Source organism: Magallana gigas, chromosome 3 (genome assembly GCF_963853765.1).
Source record: "Magallana gigas chromosome 3, xbMagGiga1.1, whole genome shotgun sequence".
Classification (NCBI taxonomy): Eukaryota; Metazoa; Mollusca; class Bivalvia; order Ostreida; family Ostreidae; genus Magallana; species Magallana gigas.
This window is the reverse complement of record NC_088855.1, coordinates 16,606,588-16,631,826: the sequence shown is the minus strand read 5'-3', so window position 1 is coordinate 16,631,826 and position 25,239 is coordinate 16,606,588. Positions and strand designations below refer to the sequence as shown.

At 31.3% G+C, this 25,239-nt stretch overlaps 1 protein-coding gene and 1 long non-coding RNA gene across 5 annotated transcripts in view; one reads left to right on the top strand and one right to left on the bottom strand.

Annotated features, from left to right (window-relative positions):
- Positions 1-15,100, bottom strand: part of LOC105344847 (lipopolysaccharide-binding protein-like) — a 31,711-nt gene extending 16,611 nt beyond the window's left edge. The window contains 3 exon segments of the mRNA NM_001305317.1: positions 14,497-14,596; positions 14,863-14,982; positions 15,057-15,100. Of these exon segments, the coding sequence (NP_001292246.1) occupies positions 14,497-14,596; positions 14,863-14,977 (215 nt within the window). The 5' untranslated portion in view covers positions 14,978-14,982; positions 15,057-15,100.
- On the top strand, positions 586-11,424 carry LOC117688927 (uncharacterized). Of its 4 annotated transcripts, none has more exons than XR_004601281.2 (8): positions 586-949; positions 2,972-3,108; positions 3,725-3,774; positions 4,772-4,855; positions 5,187-5,306; positions 6,524-7,159; positions 8,090-8,153; positions 9,863-10,326. It is a non-coding gene; the product is annotated as an uncharacterized lncRNA (long non-coding RNA). The 4 variants fall into 4 exon arrangements; XR_010711871.1 differs by lacking the exon at positions 3,725-3,774 and adding an exon at positions 10,661-11,424 and having other exon boundaries at positions 592-949; positions 9,863-10,253; XR_004601280.2 differs by lacking the exon at positions 3,725-3,774 and having other exon boundaries at positions 588-949.
- Positions 15,101-25,239: the final 10,139 nt, after the last annotated feature.

Sequence of the window (25,239 nt, the reverse complement as noted above, 5' to 3'; positions counted from 1 at the left end):
TGGGTAGATCTACAAGAGGTCAGTGACCTGTTTACCCCAAATCCCCCCCCCAACAAAATAGGTCCTGAGTAAAAAAAAAGGAAAATAGATTTCTCCTTTTTTCCCCTCTTAGTCTTGAATTTTTTATTTATTTTGGACTAAGGTGTTTGTAGAACCTGGTGAAAGGAACAATGCACGAGATAATATTGGTTTACATAAAGTCTTTATACTAGCATACATGTATGTAATGAAACCATGATATTTTGTTCAGGCACCTAGCATCGTAGCAAAGTGGGTTGAGGGCAGACTCATCCAATCTTGCCTTGAAAAAAACCCCAACTCAAAAATACTTTTTAAATAATTGAAAATCCTAATCCGTGGGGGTAGGGGGCTAAGTGTACCTTTAACTTCAATTTCACAGTTTATTTCCTCTCTTTCATTTCAAATTTTACATGGTCCCAAAAACATTGGGGGGGGGGGTTGCAACTGTATGTTAATTTACTTTTTTATAAGTAAATTCAAGAAAAATATTTGCTGCGAGAAAACGTGTGCTGGAGGGGGGCAGTCCCGTCCCCCTGTCCCTGCCCCCATTCCAACCCCCCCCCCCCCCTCCGATGCTAAGTGCCTGTTGTTTTCCTGTAACATTGATTTTGATTGTTCTCTCAATTATTTATTTAATTTTTTGGTGTAAAATCTAATGTACATAACATTTTTATCACTTCTGATCATATTTTTCATATAAAAATCGCATTTTTAAATTGCACATATATCAGTTCGAAGTTCCTCCAAATAGCTTTCGAATTTCCTCCCAATCGTTTACCGATCCCGATGGAAAGTTGGTTCACGCATGCGCACATCCTGGTTATAGTGCCTGGTTATAGGATATAAAAAGTACCCTATTCTATACCTCACATATCACCTGGAACTAGAGAAAACCGATTCAAGGCCTTATTGCTATCTGGATAAAAATGTAAGTTATTTTTAAGTCTTATTTATTTCTTTTCTTTTCATATCTTTAAAGATATTGACATAATCTATTTTAATCATAAACAACTACTTATATGGAAGAATTAGCCAAAGTACCCAACAAGTTTGTCAATGTTTCTTGTGTTTGTTATAAAGAAGTTTTATTGTAAAACTTTCTTTCAAGAAGATTTTTTCTATCTGCTAGTTTGTTTTTGGCATAAATTTTCATTTCCAATCGTTTTACACATTGATTTCAGTTTTAAAACTGGTCTTTTTATGTATGTAAACAAAATCATTGCACAATCCTTGTTTACATTACAAAGCCTTGTGTCACAGTGAACTCTTTATCTTGCATAAAACCTAACAACTGACAATCATTTCGATTAATCATTTTAAATGCCTTATTTGTGCATTCAAAATAGCAAAATAATTTTTTACTAAAATTGTGACCATGTCCCTTTAATACTTTATTCATAGTGATTGTTTAGTTAACTTTTTGTCTTAAAAATTGACATTGTTTCAATGATTAAATTTTTTTAGCAGTTCCAAATCAACTATAATCACTTCTTGGGGTCTAGCATAGAAACATTTCGGGAAAATTGTAAATGGTAATAGATTGAAAATACAGGTAAACATCGGTATCTTGAGCTTGAAGTGATTTCAACAAAATTTCGAGATATCCAGGGGTTCAAGATATCTGAAGTGGCTTTCTGATTAATTCCATTCTTATATTTACACGTGTTTCAGTACCTGTCTATTCCAAATTCTTCTACTATACTCATAAATGACTAATATAAACTTTGATGAACTCAACTGTTGGGATCCTTAACCCCTCATTTGCTGGGACTGTGTATACGTATATGAAATACATATCAATATTGGTACAAAAATTAGATTATTAAATCAATGTTTCGTTTCAAATATGACTTAAAATTTTTGTCACTCGACGGTTTGCGACTTGCAAGGGATGAAGCACTTACCATGTAATTACTGAAATTTATCACGTATGAAATGAAAAATACGGCTTAAAATTTACCAAATAACACATACGGTATTTATTATCTAGCTAATGCACACAGTATATTTTTGTATTTTTTGTGTTTGTAAAGCTAATGTATTTTATATTAATTTATTGCGATTTTATATTAATTTATTGCGCTCATCAGTCCTCATATCTAGTAATTATATTGAAAAGTGGAAACGTTTCACATGTATATGATAAACCATAGTCACTTCACAAGTTGTGTATTCAATATGTCCGTATACAGTGTGTTTTATTAAACACGTTTCCGATATTCATGGCTGTGTTTTATCTAAATTTTATAGATATGTATTAAGGTGGTATGGGATGGGACATCTGTAGATATTACTGTGGATTCAAGAACATTTATTTATTATAATTAGAATACTTTCACCGGTTTAGAATTTTCAAATTTTACAATATTTAAGTTACCCAAAAAAAGCTTTTGAAATAAGATGTGCCCCACACCACCTTACATGCCCAAAACACACAAGCTGCCATCTTAATAAACTATGTCTCGCATGATTGAGGTAACAATAGTTTTGAAAGGTGTAAATATTGCCGTGGGCAGACGTGTGAAGTAATGATACCATGCAATTATGTTCAACTGTTAAAAAAAATGACTCCATTTTTAGATAAATCAGGTAAAATTAGCGTTTCAGCCCTTCAATATACTTTTACATAAGAAGGGTATTCAAAAATATGTACCATATTCGAGATATCAGGAGTTTTTAAAATCATTACAATTATATATAGAGATTGAACGGTCGGGACCGGCGGTAGACTTCAACATAAGCAGGGTATTCGAGATATCTCTTGTTCGAGCTACCAATATTTACCTGATGTGATAAGATTCATTGGTATGGGATCTTTAGAAACCTAATGGCTATATGTACATGTATACATTGGGTGCAGTAGGAAAGTTGTGTGGACCTCTTTGGACCCCAAAATGAACAAATAAGCTAACTATGTCATATACATATACTTTTTCTTTGTTTTTTGTAGAATCATGTGATGATGACCCTTTTGATTTAGCAGAATCATGTGATGATGACCATTTTAATTTAGCAGAATCATGTGATGATGACCATTTTGATTTAGCACCTGGAAGAAGAAGTCAAGCCTGGATGAGCTTTTTAATGGTAAGTCAACGTCACATGCACAATGTATGTACAACATTTGTGTAATGTATCTACATGTTTTATGATGTATATTTACTATAATTGTACCTCACAGGCACCTGCATGATATAATACATCTTTTTCATAATAAGAAAATATACCCTATACCTAAAAATACACAAGGTACACATCGCTGCCATCTAATAGATTGGCTTAATTTATTTAAAACTAACACTTCAGTCCGATTTTAAGTCTGAAACTCAATCATAAAACTATTTTTTATCCTCTTGGTTTTGCAGTCTTTCATATACATATAATTAAACTCAATTTCTAAATGACCATACTAGGAGACAGGCTAAGTGCCGTCACTAACACCTTTCCGAGTTTTCTCTGTTTCTTTATCGCGACTACCATTTATATCATGTTCTGGATCAGTGTTCCTTTCAGCATGAACCTCTTTGTTGTTATTAAATTCACATTAACTGCCTTATATAATTATAATTATGTTGGTTAATATATCCTGGTTCGGGAGAGATTTTATGTTTTATTCAGTGATATCACAAGAAATCATATTGACGCAAGCGTCAAATGGGCCGCAAAAAATATAATTGTTGTATGAATCATTGGTTGTTTACAGAAAAACATACCACAAAGAAGAAAATGAGAGTTGGTTGTACTAATTTTATGGTAAATTTTAATATACTTTTAGCAACTTTTTTTGAAGTTTAACATTTTACTATTATCATAAAGAATCGATTTCGTTTTTGTAAGCATTTTTAACGGAAGTTGTATGATCATTGCCGTAGTATGAAGTAATGGAGAACACATTGATTTGTACATTACTCTAATACAAAGTTCAACTCATCATTTGAAATTTCTCTTGGAGATTATGTATTTCAAACCATTTTGTGTTTTTTTTTGTTGCATTGTATTGAATGAAAACTTAATGCATTAGTTTAATATATGATTTCAAGGGACGTCATAATAAAATAAAAATGGATTAGTTCAAATTTTCCAGTCAATTCAAATTTTCATTTCTGTTATATTCTTGCGTAAATAATTGATATAATGTCATTTCATGATACTTTCTACCACAGTTTACATGGAAATATAATAAATACACACGCAAAGTCATTTTATTTGACACGGCACATAGAAATTCAAATATGTCATTTATATAAAATTTAATGACATTCAGGTCTTTAGTATTTCAGGTCTTTAGTATGTCCCGCGATTTGAAAAGAATGAAGAACTCCGAAATTTTCGAGTAGATTATAGTCTCGATAAAAACGCGCCGAATACGACAATCTACAAAGTATGACCTACTTTTCATTTACAAGTAAAACAAAAAATATGTGATATTTTCTAAAAGGCATAAAACATATTTCTACATTCAAATTTACTTTTAATTCATAAAAATAAGCATAGTATTAATTCTACTAAAAAAGAACTATCCCGCAGAAACGCAGTAACAATATTTAAATGTGTATCAAATAACGGACCGCCTTCCGGCGGCCCGTAATGACATCAACCTCCCCGCCGTAATGTAATGTTTCATTGATTTTCATTGGTTAATCATAAAGTGTTGACCAATGAGATTTAGGCTTTTGTAGTGTGCCATCTTTTCTTCGGAACATATCGGTGGTCTTTATAAAAAATCTGAAACATTTCTTTGTTGTTGTAGAATTACATCATGATGATGATGATCAGAGCTATACTGACATCTGGACAAAGAGCAAAAATGGAGCCCTGAATTCACAGTTTAAAGGTATGTTCAACATGCACTTGTATAATTATGTATGTATATAATTATATTATCTTGTACCTGTCAAACAATTTAAGTTTTTTTTTTGATTCTGTAGAAAATAGAGTTGAGCCTTGGATAATATAAATAATAATTTTCTAAACATACCTAAATACATTTTTAAAAAAAAGACTTTTATTGTAAGTTGTTAACTTATTATATTGCATTATTTCTATTGGAGACAAAGACAAATTTTTTAATTCATTGTGAAGTGTCAGCTGCATGGACACAATGATAAAAGAATGCTAGCAGTCATATGAAACACACACACATAAATATAAATTCTAATTTGTAGATTGAAAGTTTTTGTGAACAGAATTTAGGTTAGCAGCATAGAAAAATCACTGCATGCAGACCTTTCAACTCTGGAAAAGAAACCTTGGGCACCCAAGACCTTGTTGAGGCCAGGGGCAAGGTATGTGCATTAAATATGTATGGGTTCCTATGTGTAAAAATTATCATAAGAGAAAACTGCTATTTGTAAACTGAAAGGTTCAGAAAGGTTTCTGGCAAAGCTATGCCATTCAGTCAAGTTTTTGTTAACTTTCAGAAGGGCAAAGGTTTATCCTAGGCCTAAAAAAAAATTGTTTGTGTCCGCTTTCCCGACCGACCCTTGCTTTTACCCGCCGACTCAAAACTTTTTTAAAGGATTTTTGATGGAAAAACGTTTATTGTCGTTTTTATCCGATTTGGAAAAAAATTACTCAAAATTTTGGTCACAAAAATGCTTGAAGCAGTTACTCTTCTCAAATCAGTGTAACTCAAACGTTTTGTTTCAAAATGGCTATATGTTTCCATGTGTTATAGATTTTACTAATGCTCTCATCGTTGTCAGAGGAAGTATCTGATATATAATATCATTTTTTTGTTTTCTTAAGACCAGCTTAATAGTCAGGAATGATATTAAAGTATTTCTCATTTTATACCATTCAGCAGTCTCAGTATCTAACCGGCATGTATAAATATTGCAATATTATAGAAAAAAAAATATTTGAAAATAATAAAAAAAAAATTCCGACCGACCGACCCTGTACTTTTTTTCAGCATGAAAGCGGAAACAAACAATTTTTTTTTGATAGGCACTATGAATTTGATTTATGATATATATTATTAGGGTTAATCATTGGGCAGTTACCTTGGATCTGAAAATTTTGAATTAGGATATGCAAATAAATAATTATGTATGTATATAAATTAGTTTTAAATTACATACATTTTTATACCACTACTTATCGGTAGTACATGTACTCTAAGCTTGTACGTTAATTTGTGAACCATGAACAGATTGTGTTAACAATTTTCTGTCTGTATAAATAGATGATGTATGCATAAAACAAGGAAGTTGAATCATCTGAAAATTCTTATTTGGGACAGTGATAATAGTTAAAGTGAAAATTGACCTAAAAAAATTAGAAAAGAGAGAGATACGATGCACTACAGTATACATCCACTCCCTGATTTGATATTTAAAATAAAACAATTTGTAATGAATAAATAAAGGTCATGTACATGAAGCATTGTATCATATTAATGTACAAATTCCCGTGCTTGTGCGGAATATCATCTATGTTATTAAATAGAAATTAAATTTGATTTCAATATTTAATCAATATATTTTTTTATCAATTGCAGAAATAGCAAGCAGTCTACCTGACCTGCATGAAAAATTTAAGTTAATTTTTAAAACTTTATATTGATCATGATATTTGACATGTTTGATATAAGGGAAAAAAATATAGAGATAAAAATACAGTCCATCTTGCCCAGTGAGGTTATATTTTAACATTGAAATGCTTTCTTAGGTCAGTATATCCTTCCAAATATTTTTAGAATCGGTAGGACAAGAAAGTAGTGCCTTTAAGCAAAATAGTTCCTATACTTGCAGAGCATGTGTATAAGCATTTATTGGGACATTTTAAATCAGAATGCTTGATACATGTCAGAAAAGAGGATTAGCAATTTAAAAAGCAAGTGTCATAATTAAATTATCATTTGAAGGAAAGAATTGAAATTGATGTACTGCAGCCTTTCCAAAACTGTGAAATTCACTACATTGCATTTCAATACAGACACATTTTGCCGGGAAACGAATCTGACTTCACATTACGAAATTTTAACAAGAGAGAGGCAATTTGATGAGCTTTCATTCAAGAGGTCCTTCGTTGCTGAACGAAAATTAAGGCTTTGGAGCTATGAACCTGAACGTTAACATTACCGCCTCAGATGGAAATGCATTAGTGGACAATACCAATATTGAGCTCCATGCTGGTAAGGTATATTCCTTGTTTATTTGCAATTATTATGATAAACGTGCATTTCTCTGTTGTACATCTTCTCAATTATGTGAACAACCTAAATTTCCAACAAGTTCAATCATTTAAATAACTCATTCTATAAGAAAAAATCAATCACAACCCCAACCCCACCCCTCCCACCCCCATCCCCTTTGGGATTTTCAGAAAACCAATTTAATGAATGAAAGAAATTCTGATTTTGACCCAAATGTAATTTATTTTGAGTTTTTATATTTAAAAAAATAAAAAATATCGCATTTGATTTTTAGTGCGATCATTTCAAGCGAGTAAAAGTGAACGTAGATAAGTAGAAAGTTTCTAGTGAAGGAAAATACTTCATTTAAGCAGTGTCTTGCTATCTACTTGTAATATTAGTTTGCATTGTAAGGGAGTTGCATTTAATGCCTGGTAGGTTCCAATTCTATGTTTATGATTATAGATGTGCATTAAATTTGCGTAAACAAATCTGCCATGTATGTGAAATGACTATGTAGATGTACGTATGCACACTTTAATATGTGAAAGCCTACCATGTTGCTTAGTACTTAATCCATAAAACCTATCCTTGTTAATCATAATCAAAATATTAAATGAACTTATCTGTAATCATTTTATGTAGATAACTACCTGTATTTATCTATTCATACTTTTGAAACAATAGATTAATTTTTGGGGGTGGGGGTTGATATTGAATGTTTGAAGGGGGGAGTGTAGGTGTAGGTCTTTAGGTTGTACACATGTGTTGTGCATGGAGATGTTACAGTAGTTGTTTGTTGTCTAGCTGTTCTCTCTCTCTCTTTCTCTCTGTGAGTTTTAAATATATGGCTGATTGTGACATGAAAATGCAAATGTTGGGGATAGTGTTTGATACATGTAGAATTAAATTCAAAAAATTTCATTTTAGATACCTTGTAAATTGAATTGGAACTTCATCAAAGATTAAAACACAACAATGAGACACACTAGATGTAAGTAAAATTTATTTATGTAACAATGATGTCTACCGGGTAATTTCACTTGTCCAAGTTTGAAAGAAGGAACCTGTAAAAACTATATATTCAGTATCTGACATGCAGATAATTACTGGGAAACTTTATATTGATCATACATATTTCACAGACTTAGTAGGTATTTTTTATTCTTTTAGATTTTAAGCTCTTAACTGACTCTTTTCCATAGGATATGTTTTTATATAAATGTTACCATGGTTATCATATAGAAGAGTAAGAGAAACCTCCTTATTAGCAAGTTCCTTTTCCTTATGACATATCGTTAATGGGTTAAGTAAATGTGGTGCATTTCTTCTGAAACTAGGGTTAAATAAAGTTCAGCAAATATTACAATATATGTTTTTTAAGAACATCAAATGCTAATGAACTAGATGTTGTTTAATTAAATTTTGACTGGACAGTTTCTTCAGATGTAATCCGTGTGTATCAATGCTGCAAAATCCATGATTATGTATTGATTTTTTCCCAATTTGGAATCATGGTTCTGTATGGTGACTGGAATGAATATGTATAAGCTTAGAGTTGTAAATAACCACAATGACTGTTTCATATTGGGTATATACCTCTGACTATTTTTAGAATCGTTAGGACAAGAAAGTAGTGCCTTTAAGGAGGTTGGCAACTAAAATAATAGTAATGTCAATCATCCGAAAACCACTTCGATATAAAGATGGGGACCTAAAATGTTCATTTATTTTATTTGTGATCCATGTCACATGCCATTTTTTTTTTAAATATAAGGCCCCAAACAGAAATGATTATTTTCCTGAAATTTTTGCTAAAATTTGACATGGAAATTGATAATTTGAAGAAATCAAACAAATATTTATAGTTTGAACTATTATTTAGCTATGATTTTAATACGGTATGAAGTTGAACACATGTAGTGACTATAAAAGTAAAATCTAAGTCAAAGTTTAAAAATTCTTGCTTTACTGGTGGCTTCAAAGTCCAGTACATAATAAACACAACAACAGATGTTACAAAATTTTGAAGTAATCAAATTATAATGCAAATAAAAAAATTATAGTAAATTGTCATCTTTCCAAAACTTTGCATAGAAATAGACATACATTTAATGTCTCATTTAAAAGTAAAACAAGTAGGGGTCACATCTCAAAAATTTGAGATAAAGCATGAAAGAAATAAGCTAATTTTAGGCCAAAATTGGAGTTAATTTTTTCTTAACTTCTATGAAATATAAGCTAAATATGCCAAAATATACCGATAGAAATATCAAAATATTGTTTAAATATGTTTTTAGAACATTTTGAATATATCGTAATACACAAAATATCTAGAAGTTTGGTCTGCGCTGAAAATTAGGAAGCTAAAGTAACAGTACTCTAAAACTAGTGAGTTATGAAAATTCCATGCATATGTTATTCCAAATTATGGAAATGTTCATTTAGTTCTTGAAAACCTTCCACCACAAAATATAGTCCCTTACTAAACTCTGTAAAAATGTAATTTTGGTAAAACAATTTTATTCAATAAAGTTTATTATGCATTGTAATCAGAATGCTTGACACATGTTAGAAAAAAGGATTTGCAATTTTAGAAGCAAGTGTCATAATTGAATTATCATTTGAAGAAAAGAATTGAAATTGTTTGACGTACACCCTTTCCAAAACTGTCAAATTTAATACTTTTACTTTCATTTTCAGAGTTTTTCAGTACAGACTTCACACCATAAGATTTTAACAAGAAAGAGGCAATTTGATGAGCTTTCATTCAAGAGGTCCCTCGTTGCTGAACGAAAAATAGGGCCGGAGCTATGAACCGGAACGTTTACATTACCGCCTAAGGAAAATGCATCAGTGGACCGGAACGTTTACATTACCGCCTATGGAAAATGCATCAGTGGACTATACTCAGGCGTTTCATGTGGATACGAAGGTAGCGAGCATTGCAGGAAAAATACACGGCTAGCGTTAGAAAGCGTTTAATGGGGTTTACCATCAGAAAAATCTGGTAATTGAAGTGGTGAAATGACGGGCGGCTGCCAAAAGGGTGCCCCTTTGGCTGGACAACTCATACAGTTTTCAAGATATAAAGGTTTTTTGTTTTGCAGATCAATTGTATATATAATCGAGATATGCATTATTGCAAGGATTTTAACTTTTGTAAATTTTTGCAAAAAGTACCCACTTTTGAACTCGTCATTTGCTTATAAGGTACATCTTTTGTGCAAATAACTCCTCCCAACAGTTTTGAAGATAGGGATATCTTAATTTTGCAGATTAATTGTACAATCTCAACCCCCATAAACTTGAAATGATGACCAAATATCTTAAAAACAAATGGGATCTCCACCCCTAAACAATAAATATTCTTGTTCATTGTGTAGGTCATTACCTTAAGTTAGAGGGTGGTTATGAAGATAAACATTTACAATTTTCTTCAATACAGAATGTTGATACAGGAAAAACATTCAATATTTTCATATTATATATTATATATAGCAACAAGAGTAAAATGGTCAAACAAAAGGAAAAGGAAGTAAGGGAATATTTTTCAGACTGTTGCACATCAAATACACTCCCATGAATGAAAATGTGCCCAAGACTTACAGAATGTAACTAAAAGTGCGGAAGAATATTGTGGAAAAGGATATGGGAGACCATAAAGAAAATATATTGAATGACCTTAAAAGAGTTAAAAAGTAATAAATTTGCTAAGATTTGCACTTTTGATTGAGTTATGTCTTAGTGTACAGGAATTGTTAATAATATATGTGTGTGCTCATAGAAAAGAACATCATGCATATGCATTGTAATACCAGTAAATATCGTATTGAAATTGTTGATCATGTTAAGATTTTCAAAGTTTATGATGAGTTACAGTGTGTCTAATTCCACACATACAAAATTCTCTGTCACTGTTTTAAGGGGAAAAAAAACCAAATTGTACCAGTATGAACATTTTTTGAATATTTTTGGATGTGTATTTTTTATGAGTCAGCCAATGACTGTTGAATATTTAAACTTTCTCTGCATTTTTGTATGCAAGCTGAATATTATGCCAGTTTAAAGGTCTATGGAATGGTCTGTTTGATCTTCTTAACCATACATGTAAGATGTCTGACAATCTTTCTGTAAGATTTGATAAATTCGTGTACATGCATATGCATTTGTATATATTTCATATTTGATGATAATTGTTGAAATTGTTGATAAAGTTGAGATTTTCAAAGTTTATGATAGTTATACATGTAAATTGATCGATTTTGAGTTTATGATCATAAATTGTTGTTTAAAGTTCCTTTAAGTTGTTGTTCTTCACTTTCCTTAATAATGATGCTCAATTTTCGTTGAATTTATGGGTGCCTCTTATCCACAAATTAACTTCGTCCATGGATAAATAATTAAGGGTTATAAATAACGTCCCCGCAAACTTGTAAAATTTAAGCAATCCACGAATTTTAATGATTTCACAGTATAGTTGATGCATTTAAAGATAAAGTTATCAAAAACTTGAGTGTGTTAAAAATTTTAAATCAAAGTACTGAAGTAATGACGGGAGTTAATTTTATTGATTGTTGTTTATCTTAAAATCAACGATGTGTAATTTTGTATGGTAAGTATAATATGTAGTTTCATAGCTGTATTCAAATAATTTCGCACATTTTTCAATTATGAATTATCGGGCTTTTCCGAGCTATAGACGGAAAACCCCACGTGAATCATGTTGTGTAATATTTAAGAATAGATTTAACGCCATCAAACTCTACCATGCATTATGTATCAGTAATTGAAATATATCTTCAAAATTGCATCCCAGCAATATTGAACTTTGGCGAAGGAATACATACGACTACAAAAAATATCTAAATTGTTTGTACCATTTAAAATCTGACTATTTTCAAGGTATTTACAAATAAGTTTCTGTGAAAAACAATAGTTCGGAATACATTACAACAAAATTATTAATTATTTCCAAGTACTAAGTCTTGTCAGCAGTGATGATGTGTGCATAGGTCCGAACACTGTTTCAATTTCCGTTTGCCATAGTAACTGCATAGGAGAGTTGATTAAAATCAACTCACAAAAACTACTCGAAGGAAAAGCATACATGACTGCAAGTATAAATACCGCATAAAGGGATTTTTTTACGTGTCACAAATTTGCGAAAATGGGAGAGATATGTAATATTTTTAATTTGCGTCAGTCATTTCCTGCATTTTGAAAAGTTTCTAAAAGAAAAGAATATGGGATATTATTTCTGTGAGTTTAGAAAATTAAAATATAAAAGTGGTCGCGAAAATTACCTGTAGATCATTGCAAAAATTACCGTATATGCGGTATTGCATACATGTTGCAAAGACAGCACTTTAATTAACTCAGATGTTTCCCTGAATTACTTTGTTGGTTAAAATTGCACATTTCTGTATTACCCAGTAAGCCACAGACTTTTCCATGCTTTATTGGGTAGATGTTATAAGGAATAAACCCAAAAAAGCATGGACAAGTCTCTGACTTAATGGGTAATGGATACTAGTATAGGTATTTACCCCCCAAAACAGTGACAGTGTTTTACTTACTGTTTACTTATTGGGTTATTATAAGAACAATACCCAGGAAAGCATGGGGAAGTGTAAGACTTATAAGGTATAACCAACCAATAATGGACACTTCTGTGACTTATAGGGTATTACCCAACAAAGCATGGGCAAGTCTGTGACTTATAGGGTATTACCCAACGAAACATGGACAGGTCTGTGACTTATAGGGTATTACCCAACAAAACATGGACAAGTCTGTGACTTATAGGGTATTACCCAACAAAACTTAGACAAGTCTGTGACTAATAGGGTATTACCCAACAAAACATGGACAAGTCTGTGACTTATAGGGTACTACCCAACAAAACATGCACAGGTCTGTGACTTATAGGGTATTACCCAACAAAACTTGGACAAGTCTGTGACTTATAGGGTATTACCCAATGAAACATGGACAATGATCAATGCTTACTTGGGTAATACCCTACAGGTCACTTTATATGGTAATCCCCATATCTATGACCTAGTAGCCCCCCCCCCCCCTTTCTTTAATGTTCCTAATCAAATAAATTCCTATACTAGATTAAAACAAAGTAGGTCACAGGCCTGTTCGTTCTAATAGGAGTATTACTTTGTTGGGGTACTGTAATAATAGACTTTAAAAAATTACTATTTTATGCTTTGTAAATTATTAAAAAAAATTCATGAATTAAATTAAAAATATTTATTTTAATAATTTTATATCAAAAATGCATGGTAATATCTAGAATTATGTACCCAAGAAGTTGATGGACATTTGTTGATACCCAATACATCTGCAAAGAAATTTAACCCAATAAATGTATTCTCGTGTGAAACCATATCATGTACCCAATAATGATACCCAATAAAGTTTTGGACACTAAGTACCCAATATATGTCTAAATGTGTGTCCGTCCGTCTGTCTGTCTGTCTGTCTGTCTGTCTGTCTATCTATCTATCTATCTATCTATCTATCTATCCATCCATCCATCCATCCATCCATCCATCTATCTATTTATCTATCTATCTATCTATTCATCATATCCAGTAATTTTCCACTATCTTTCTATATACTAGTATCTATCTATCTATCTATCAATCGATCGATCGATCGATCTGTCTGTCTGTCTGTCTATCTGTCTATCTGTCTATCTATCTATCTACCAAGAAATATATTGTCAGTGAATGTAAAAAGAATGTCGTCAGCCAATAATCGTGAACAGTCAATATCAACTGATTCCGGAGAGCTACATTTTAAATAAATCATAAACAAAGACATTGATGTCATAATGTGTATTCGTTGGTAAAGAATACCCCCAAAATTAACGAAGCTTGGGCAATCAGGAACTCTAGCGGTCATTTAATTCAGAGTAGTGACGTTTGATTGTAAGCATCTATTTCTATTTGTTTGAAGACTTTTAGATTACTTTGAGTTGCTGTAAAGTGTTATTTTGAGAGAAACCCCCTTATCACTATTTTTATTTAAGATTCTACGAACTATCAAACATTTTTCAACTTTGACAATTTCAAAATTTTCTATAAGACTCAATCTAGATATGTCACGATACGATTACTTTTCGCGTATGGAGAGATAAACATTTCATGGCTTTTTTTAATAAGTGATTCACAGATAGAACATACACTTATAACAAAAATTTACATGTTTATACGATCTTAGGTGGATCGTATCGGACTTATCTTCCGTGTTGTGTTTAAAGCACTTGACAAAATGACAAAATTGTAGTGTTTATTAAATGATATTAAAAAAACCCTTACCCCGTGATATCATATGACACACTTCCGGATTTATCATGTTGATCAGGAATTGCTTTATTCGTGATGTCTTTGGACAGGACATCTAACGCTACGTTGACAGCTACATGTAAATATAATAAAAATCAGCAATGATGAAATATTTCTATCGTTAATCTATTCATGTGTATTAGAAGTGAATTTTTTTCCATTGCGAACGTTTTGTTTCAAATCTTAGCAATGAACATTCGATCATAATTATGTTTTTTTTAAAAATGAACACAAATGTCAACATCATGTATTTTGATTCAATTTCATACGATATTAATCTAAAAAAAAGAACAAAAATATTTGTGCATGATTACATAAAAGTTCTTTTTCATATCTTACCATAATTCAGGCCATTTGAAGTTATCCTAGATTTCAAGCCAGGGTTTTTACTATGTGTTCCGTTGGTTAAGAGAACGATCAGGAAAATCGAGACAAAAAAAGTCACCCTTTGCATGTTTCCTGCGAACACCGTTACAAATGAATATAGTTTATAGTTTTTTATGAATACAAAAAGACAGAAATAGTTTACTTACATGTATTGAAGGTTTGTTTTTATTTATTCCAGCTTGGCTATTGTAAATGTGAAAAAGGATATCTTAAAAACATTTCCTTATTATTTACTTCCGTTTCATCAATAAAGTTTGTTATCCTCAACATTCTTCTGTGGCCTTGGAGTTTGAGGAAATAATAATAATTGATTAAATTGGAAAATCCCATTGTACATGTAAATCAGGAAGATTTCATTTTCATTAGTACTTAATTTTGAACACTTTGTTCTTCAGGGCTGCACATCTCTTGTTATCAACAATGGAACACACGTTTTTCTTACTGATAAAGAAAAACAAAATATATACGACATGTGATAATGAATATAAAAGAGAAGAAGGATACTATTATTTAACTATATACTTTATATAACTTCAAAAACCGTTTGTAAATAATCGCAGTTAAGTTGGATTTAACGCCAGCGTTTGATTTAATAGTGATGAGTTTGAGATCAGCTATGGTTTTTACAAAATGTTTTATTATACATTTTAAAGGTTTCAAAACAGTAATAATCGAGGTTATTTCATCAATTTCAAAATCTCAAAGTTTTTTCATTTTACTTTCAATGTTGACCTTTTGCAGATGTACTGAGTATATCAAAGAAACAGAATTCTACTTCTCTTACATTAACAATTCCATTGATCAATTTGCATTAGCATTCATATTTTTCTCCTTTCGCCTCTTAAATGCAAGTGTAGGTTTATATCTATTATGGTGAACTCTTTCTACCCCCCCTCCCCCCCCCCCCCACCCCCAGTGCAAGTTATGTTCTCCATATCATGTCAACATACAATATAACTTTGTTGACATACGGGGTAAGTATTTTAAGATGTAACATAAATATATGCAAGAAAAGTGTTATATGTTTAGGGTGTTGGTCGATTAGGTAAGGCTGCGACTAGGTTGGGGAACTAGTACATTAATGTGCTTACATTTTGTGACTCTATAAATATTTTGTTAAGGAAATTTGACACCATTGTTTTAAAAAATTTAAACATATATTGTCAAAACTATTTTTAAAAACGTTTGCAGAGATAAATGCAGTACTTTATCCGGATAAAGATTTAAATTTTATGCCATGATTGTTTCAAAAAGTCATTGTTATGTGTACATTTAAGTTGCATTTTCTCCTTACTTCCAACGACGGTTGACTGTTTTATAAGATCCTGAAACTCATGATAAAGACTTTTATCAATAATTAATAAACTAGGATGATAGTTCCTCTTTGTCAATGTTATATCGAATGAGTATTTTCTTCACTGTTTCTTTTAAAAATCGTGCCGATAGTATTTCAAATGCCATGACAAGACTGTATCCCGATTTTACTGTTAGTTAATGCAATCATTTAACTTTTAAAAACTGCTTTCAAATATATTGCTTACTTTAGTAAATAGCAATGTTAATTCTGATACCTAGAATTAACAAGAGGTATTGTGAGCAGGTTCACAAATGATACCCTTTGCTATGACATAATATTACTCAAGAATTTATCTATTAAATAGTAATGGTTGCACCATTTTTCTTTCAGTGACCTTGAAATTGCACAAATGATAAAAACTTAGGATCAGGACATATAGTAAAGCAACATGTAGTCATTTAATCTTTGTGTCAAGTTTTAGCCCCTGGTAATTTTCTATAACAAGATATGGCCTTGACAGAACTATGGATTTTTGACAGTGACCTTAAACTTGAACAATAGACCTTGGATCAAGATCATGTAAACCATCAAGTCACCAGCAAACTTTATATGAATGAGAAACATCAAATTACTCTATAAAAAGGGTATAGATGAGACACAAATTATGCAATGTTTCTTCAAGTGACCTTAAACTTGTACAAATGTCCTTCGGTCAAAATCATTAAACAACCGCAGGTCATAAGCTATCTTTGTGTGAAGTGGGAACCTAAAATGTTCCTCTAGAAAAAAGGTAAATACCGGACACAAATTATGCACTTCTCTTCCTTATGACCTTGCCCAAATGACATTGAGTCAATATAATGACACACCATCAGGTCAAAGACAATCTTTTTGTGAAGCAATATATTCTAATGTTCCTCCATATGTAGGTAATGATAACACACTGTGTAGATGTCCTTCTTGGCAGAAAAATCATATTTCATTTTTTTACTGGGAATTTTACACATTCTTGAAGTTTACTTATGAACTTTTATTGAAGATACATGTACGAGGGTGAATAAAAATAATACGAAGACTTTTGTCATAGCTATGTTATTTAACGTCATATTATTGCTAAATTCAGTAGGTATAATAAGGCAATTGTTTCAAACAATTTGAAGTCAAAAAAGTTTATATATTCATTCATTTATTAGAAAGAATATGTGGGAATAAGATGGCGCAAATGCCCATTCGGTTTAGTAGTGAAATACAATTTTAAATTTATTTTTCCCCAATTAAATCTATTCAGATATATTATAATACAACTTTGCAAAAGCAAAATTTCTAACTATAGTCAGTTTTTAATATATTTAACAAAAAATAAGAAAAAAAAATATTGTCGGAAATTTTGCTGGTATCGAACCCGTAACATAAAAACCCTAGATATATACGGTTAGCTTATGCCAGGTACTCTTTTTTTTTCTTTTATTTATGCCAGGTACTCTAACCACTGAGCCATTTCAGACACAACAAAGGCGGCTTTTTAAATATTTTGTGTGACTAAGGTCACGAATTACCGGACTTGTATTATTTTTTCAATACGTTCAGTTGTTGGGATACAAAATGATATTTTTAATGTTTAGTGGGTCATCTCTCCACGTTTTTGTTGATTGAAATCGGTTTGTTTTCCATTAGACCTTAATTAGACTATGAGAAAAATATGGAGCACAGACCCACTCTATAAAAGAAAATGCCTTGAAGTTCTAAAAAATGACAATATTTGCAGGTTTTGATTCGTATACGCCTGTTTGAGTCAACATATTCCAAGTATTGAACATACCTACAGGTTACACATCAATGATTCGTTAAATATATATTGTTTTTAAAAAAATCCATCAGATTTGTTGATACTTTAATTTTTTAGTAGCCTGTCCGACCGCGTATGAGCATTTTACACGCCTTATCCACCCATCTTCTTTTTAAAATCTAATCATGCAAAAAGGAAGTCACAGCGCACGGTCAAAATCTGTGTTGTTTCAACAATAAATCATATTATGTTGAAAATAATATCTCCATAAATTTTGTTTAAAACCAACTAATATTGAAACCTGAAATAAAAAATTGTCATGATATTACATGTATATGTACCGAATAAGGACGGGATATATAGATTTTTTAAACAGATATAATTAACTAAAGACATACAGTCCTCTTTAAAATTGACTAAAAACATTAACGTCGCCAGACGTCACGGCGCAACGAAAAGTATAAACAGTATGGATCTAACTCGGTAAAAAGCCGATAAAAAGTCGATAAATATGCTCAATGGTGGAAAAAATAAGTCGAAAATTATTTGCACTCTTGTGCTTAATTCTAACACATTTTGTGGGGTTGTAGTAAATGTATTTTGAACATCAAACAATATGAAAGAGAGTAGAATATCTATAAATATTTGATTAAAAAATAAACAACGTAATCTGACATTCAGGAATTTCCTGACTGTAAACGAAGAGACATCCGGTTAAAAAAAAACTTCGTGGAACTAACTTAAAATTTTCGAACAAATGTGAACAAATAAGATGTCAAGTGAAGTATTGCCGATTTAAATTGTATGGTGAACAACACAAAAGACTCAGGGTGATAAAAAGATTTGATTTTTTTAATAACTGTGCGTGCGTCATCTTGACATTATTGTTTTCAACGTTACCGTGCCCCGTGGTGACAAAACATGTTGTTTTTAAAATAAATAATATAATAAAAAAAATACCTTTTCATCAAATGGAATAAAACTTCGTATATCAATAAAATAAGTATTGTTGCATAAAATATTCTGTTATTTATGACTTTACTTAAAAATATATGACAGACAGTCACATTGTCTTCGTATTTTTTGATTGACCTTCGTAGTACTAAACAGTTTGTCAGCGCAACGTACTTCTCTTAAACAGCAGCATAAAATTCAATTTGAAATTAAAAGGAATTGATGTGAAGTAAAGCATATTCATAGAAAATTCCGATTCCAATAATTTTCATGAAAATTTTCCCAAGTTAAACTCCGCGTGAAACGTCAAAGATTCCTTAAAAGTTCATAGTTCTGTCGGTAAAAATTGGTAATCAATGACTACAAAAGTTCACCGATGGTGACCAAATGCTACTATAAGTGGATTTCAAACTTACTAACGATTTCATTCTTAACGCACATGTAGGCATTTCTATTGCGTCACCATAATTGTCATTATTTAGATAAGTTACAAGCGAGATTCATTGTTAAAAGTTCATTATTTTGTCAACACAACTCTAGTCTCGATTTTGTTCGCATATTTTGTTATATTGGTAAACGTTATAAAATTATGAGGTATCGTTATGAGTTATGACGTGTATGATGACAAAGATACAGTTCGGTCAAAGGATTCAATCTCACCAAAATCCTAAGCACGTGACTAACCAGTCTTCATGCATATTACCCAATACACATTCATGTAGTTTCATGAAGTTGCATCTTTATCTTTTTGTGTTGATCCTAAAGATTGTTATGACAAACGCAGACAGTCATTTTGATGTCAAATACATGATGACATTAGATATATCTAAATTAGCTTTTCCTCTTTCTTTATGATTTCAAGAGAATTATGTAGAGAATAAATGCTCTTCTATACAAATAATATGAAATCATGTGAAAACTGATAGGGATAAGATCTATACTCAATAAGATTTTTCATAACCTTTTCCGGGGGGTTTGTAGATAATATGGATACATTTTATCGTAAGAAAAAAAAGTAAGAAAAAATCATTCTGTCATTAAAAATGACATTTTGAAGCACATTTTTATTAAAATTACCAAGGAAAAAGCTGACGGCTCACATTTTAAACCAAGGTTAAGTTAGTTTAAGAAATATTTTATTCAAAAATATACATATAAGTATATAAATGAATCTGGATTGAACAGCGGGCAAACTATCTATATTAGTTCTCTCCATGAGAAGGTTAAGTTATTAAGTATCATTGAAAAATTCATAAATTAAATAGAGCCGGGCATGAATTGAGGACAACACGGTTGTAATATACGTCAATGTCTTATGTGTCAAGCCACCAAATCCTAAAATAAGAAACTTAGTATTTCAAGAAAAACAAGCTTAAATCGGTGGAGGCAAAGCAGCCACTACAAAGCGCTAGCACAGCCCCAGGGCATATTCGTGAGGATGTTGTTAACAAATTTCTAATATTTGTTGGATTAGTACGTCTAAGTACCCCCAGGTACAAGTAGTTGAACTCATCACCAGTATGCAGTGACGCTATTAATTATTTTCTCGCTTTCCCTTTTGACGAAAATATCGTGTTAATAAAAGTCTTATTTCTTATTAACAGTTCCGTTTCGGGGGATATGCGGTCATCTTGTACATTTGAGGATAAGAATGTAAACATTTTTGAACTGGCTTGTTTCTGCCCAAAACTGGGCAAAATGTTGCCAAAGGGAATAAAAGCAATAAATATGAAGTCCTACATGTCATTTTGTTTGAAAAGTATGAATACAAGAACATGACGCCTTTTTAGTCATTCAGAATAGCTTCCGAACTTCGCAGGAACAGAGTGAGACTTATTTTGAAGATTAAAAAATCCTTTCTATGTTAAAGGAATATCCATGTCCTTTCACCGATATTTTTAATACCAGCTGATTCTCCATGACAAGTACATGTATATGTGATCTAATTGGTATCATAAGTCTTCAACCAGTATCCATGTCAAATTGTTCTGATAATTTAAAGCTATATAATTTTTTTTTGGTACAACTAATTGTTTTATGTACAAAATGTTTGTGTATTTGTGTTGGCAGCATTTTATGTACTTGATTGTCAAAATTTTCTTAGGGCATTTTGTTTATCCCTTAAAGTACCTCTTACACTGACCAGTGTGCTGAAGCTAATCAGTAAAACTGATTATTGAGGAGTTTCGTTTTTCCCTTTGCATTGTTATTATATCAAAAGCAAAAAAAAAAAAAATTCGAATTGCAAGAATCATCTTTCTTACACCGGAAAAAATTTGTGGACATAAATATCTGTGTATTAAATCAAACCACCTTACATTTATCAAAATGCACGCACAAGAGGCAACTTTCATTTCTATAAGATTTTCAACCTCAGTCACTTGCTGTTAAAAGTATTCGCGGGAAATAGATGCCACATCATAGATTTGTCGCGCTTGGTTTTTAATATTAACAACTGAGTAATAAAATTAAAATTTTGAGACCACCTTCAGATTTATTTGAAACACTTCTATTTTAAGATATCATTAATTTGTTTGCTCTGTAGATGCTCGTTTTACACTACGTCGTTATCGTCTAAAATAAAAAGGTGATTATTGCTCTAAAAAAAGTCAAGATGTCAAGGTTTTTAGAATAATTATATCAGATCTATGTCTATAATTGAGAGTCCTAAGGAACAGAGTAGTTATTTGGAGGCAAAAAGATTTGTAGGTCCGAAATGAAAGTACTAGTTTTCCATCAAAGAGAAACTTGATGTTTTGGTTTAGTGAAACGGAGTAGAAGTAAAGGGTCAAAAGATATTACAAAAAATGTTTTTTGACAACCAAATTTTTCCAGTAAAGGAAATCCACCATACTCCAGAAAAACGTGTACATTATCATAATCCAATGAGTCCAAGTTTATTTGCAAAGAAAAGTGAACAAGTTATTGCATTAAAGGTCGTTTATTCACTGAATTACATTTGTATTGTTTTAAAATGAAAACAACAGAGTAAATAATAAAAAATCATTGAATAAATGACAATAATTTTGCAAAGGTTGGGTTAAAAACAGCCATCCCACAAATAAACAGTGTTCATATGAAAATATGGGGAAAATATGAAGTCTTACATACTATATAGTATGTTTAAAGGAATGTGGGTGGGTGGGTTAAACAAAGTTCATGAAAAAATTTTGCGTCCAGCAGCCAGAACAGAAAAAATAGTAATGAAATAATATTCACATATGACATGATATATCACGACAATAATTACATAAAGATATTCGATGCTAGACGTGTTAATTGCGTTATGGTAAAACATACTTGACACCTTACGCTCAGTGACCCTGTTGTGCGCAAATGCAAATTACAGACTATCAAACAACCTGTGTAACTTGACCATGGGGTGTTAATAGATATACCCCCTGCATGCGTACATCTGCTACATCTACATTTGCTTATTATACATTTATAATGCCAGATTGATTTACAAAGATGTTTTACACAAACAATATTGTTGTTGTAAATCCACTTCTAAATTAATTTTCTTTTCGCAAACCAACTCTAATTTATACTTGAGTCCTTGGCTACAAGATGCAGAATAGGATTGATTAGGATTGAGTTTGACTTCAGTATTTCTATCACGTATCCTGCATCCTGTATCCTACCGTATCCTATCGTTGTCAACTTTCAGGATAGCGGCACTGTAAACAAAACAAAAAAAAAAAACAAAAAAAAAAAACAAAAAGGGCACCAGCCCTCTTTATATGACAAAAATTGTGAGCCCTGTATCTTGCTTATAACTCTCAAATATCATTTTATCATAAGAAATGCATTCCTAAAGCATTGTAAAAAACAAAAACAGAATAAAAGAATTTGACCAAAATCGTGACAATGCCCTTTTAAAAAATTAAATTCTAGATTCTTTTTTTTTTAAGTTAGATTCACGTCATTGTTTTAGCGACTAAAAATTTTTACATTAAAGCTTATTCAAACCCGTTTAGCTTGTTGTGTGCTTTTTTTTCAAAAAGTGGCTGTACGAGGGTCAATCAAAAAATACGAAGACAATGTGGCTGTCTATCATATCTTTTTTATGAGAGTCATACTTAACAAATTAATCTGTGCACCAACACTTATGTTATTGATATGCAAAGTTTTGGTCCATTTTATGAAACGGTATTTTTGTTACCCCTTTTTAGAAACAACATGTTTTGTCACCACGGCGCACGGTAACGTTCAAAACATGACGTCAAGATTAAATGCGTACAGTTTATAGATATACCCCATCTTTATATCATGATTAGTCTCTTGTGTCTTTAACCTTACAATTTAAAATGGCACTGAACCACTAAACATCTTATTTGCACACATTTGTTCGAGAATCATAAGTTAGTTCTTCAAAGTTTTCATTTTCTAACCGTGTGTCTCTTAGTTTACAGTAAGGATAACCCTGAACGTCGGTTGACGTTACTTATTTTTTGACCAAATATTTACAGATATTCGACTCTCTTGCGGACTGTTTTATATTCAAAATACAATTATCACCACCCCCACAAAATTTATTACAGTTGAACACAAACGTGCAAATAATTGTTGACTTATTTTTTGCACCATTGAACATTTTCACAGCTTATATCGGCTTTTTCCTGAGTAAAATCCATATTGTTTGTACTTCTCGTTGCGCCGTGACGTCCGGCGACGTCGATGTTTTTAGTCAATTCTAGAGAGGGCTATCTGTCTTTAGTTACGAATATCTGTTCGACAAAACAATATATCCCGTCATTATTTGGAACATAGAATACTATGACTATACTTAATTTGAGGTTTCAATATTATTTGGTTTTAAGCCCAAATTATAGAGATATTATTTTCAACATTATATGGTTTATTGTTGACATAACACAAATTTTGACCGTGCGCCGTGACCTCATTTTTGCAGGATTAGATTATAAATAATTCTTAGAAATAAAAGAATTATTAATTTTTTTTCTTGCAAATTGTTTGAAACTACCGCTTAATTATGTCTACCAAATTTAGTAATGATATGACGTTAAGTAACATAGCTATGACAAAAGTCTTCGTATTTTTTGATTGACCCTCGTATAAATGAATGTTTGACACGTTTGGCCTGTTTGTAAACCGTAATTTGCTTACTGTGTTACAAAATGGTTTAATTTTGTATAAATATGTGTATGAGAACTACATTGTTTTTTAAAGCATTTTTTCTTGGAATAAAATTAATGATATTGTTTTTTTATTATTAAAATCTTATTGAGAAGGATTAATGAATATTCATCGATGTAAAGCAGGAGCGAGCTCCATAAAAGGAATAATGAGGATATGTTCGTACTATTTCATTGTAGACATTTTCTACAAATTGTTCCTTTCGTACCTGATAAGTTTCTTAACTACAACCCAAGTATTACATTTTATCCAGTATTAATGTTTAAAAAAAACAATGTTACACTTGATGAAGTCAAAGTGATCTGAAGGAATTTCTGAAAGTATAATTCAACTACTTGTACATGTATATTGACCAAAATATCTTTAAAATTAAAAATATCTCATAAATGACAAATCAAAGAACAACCAATACTATTTTTCAAATTTAAGTATGACATGTTAAGAATTTCCGTACTGAAATTAACTTACCTATGCTTATGAGCGTCATGAAATTTGAATTGAAAAACCAATCCGGCTATGTCAATGTTTTATTGAAGGCCATCAGAGTTAAAGTTATCAATTTTTGACTGTAAATCAATACATAATGATCTTACGGCCTAGAGTTTATAGGTTTTTTGATATTAAACAGACCAGAATGTCTAACAAGTCTTTGTTTTTTCTTCAGTAAGCATCCTAATTCAAACCTTCAATCAGAAGTTTTAAATTATATGGTTTTTAAACATAAACATAAACAAATAAGTCATCCAAATCTTTCAAACAAACGAGAATTTGCAGTTTTGTATATTATCAAACTATACTTATATATTTCACAGTACTAACTTTTTAATAATAAAGCTTTTATAAACTCTACACCGCATTGTGTCATAAATGAGGGGGGGGGGGGGACTAATTTATGTTTTCCAAAGACTGTCTCTAAATCTAAATAACAATAATTTATTGAAACCAAACGAAATACATGTATAAAGCTTTATTAAACCCATTAAACTGTATATTTGCTCGGCGTAGAGCTCTACTGTATATTATATTTTCCTTCTTTGTATATCCAACATTTTACCTATATATAAACTTTTGTGAGAGATTGCAAACAAAGACAATCTCGATTATGCTATACTCCCAGGCGAATATTCCGCAA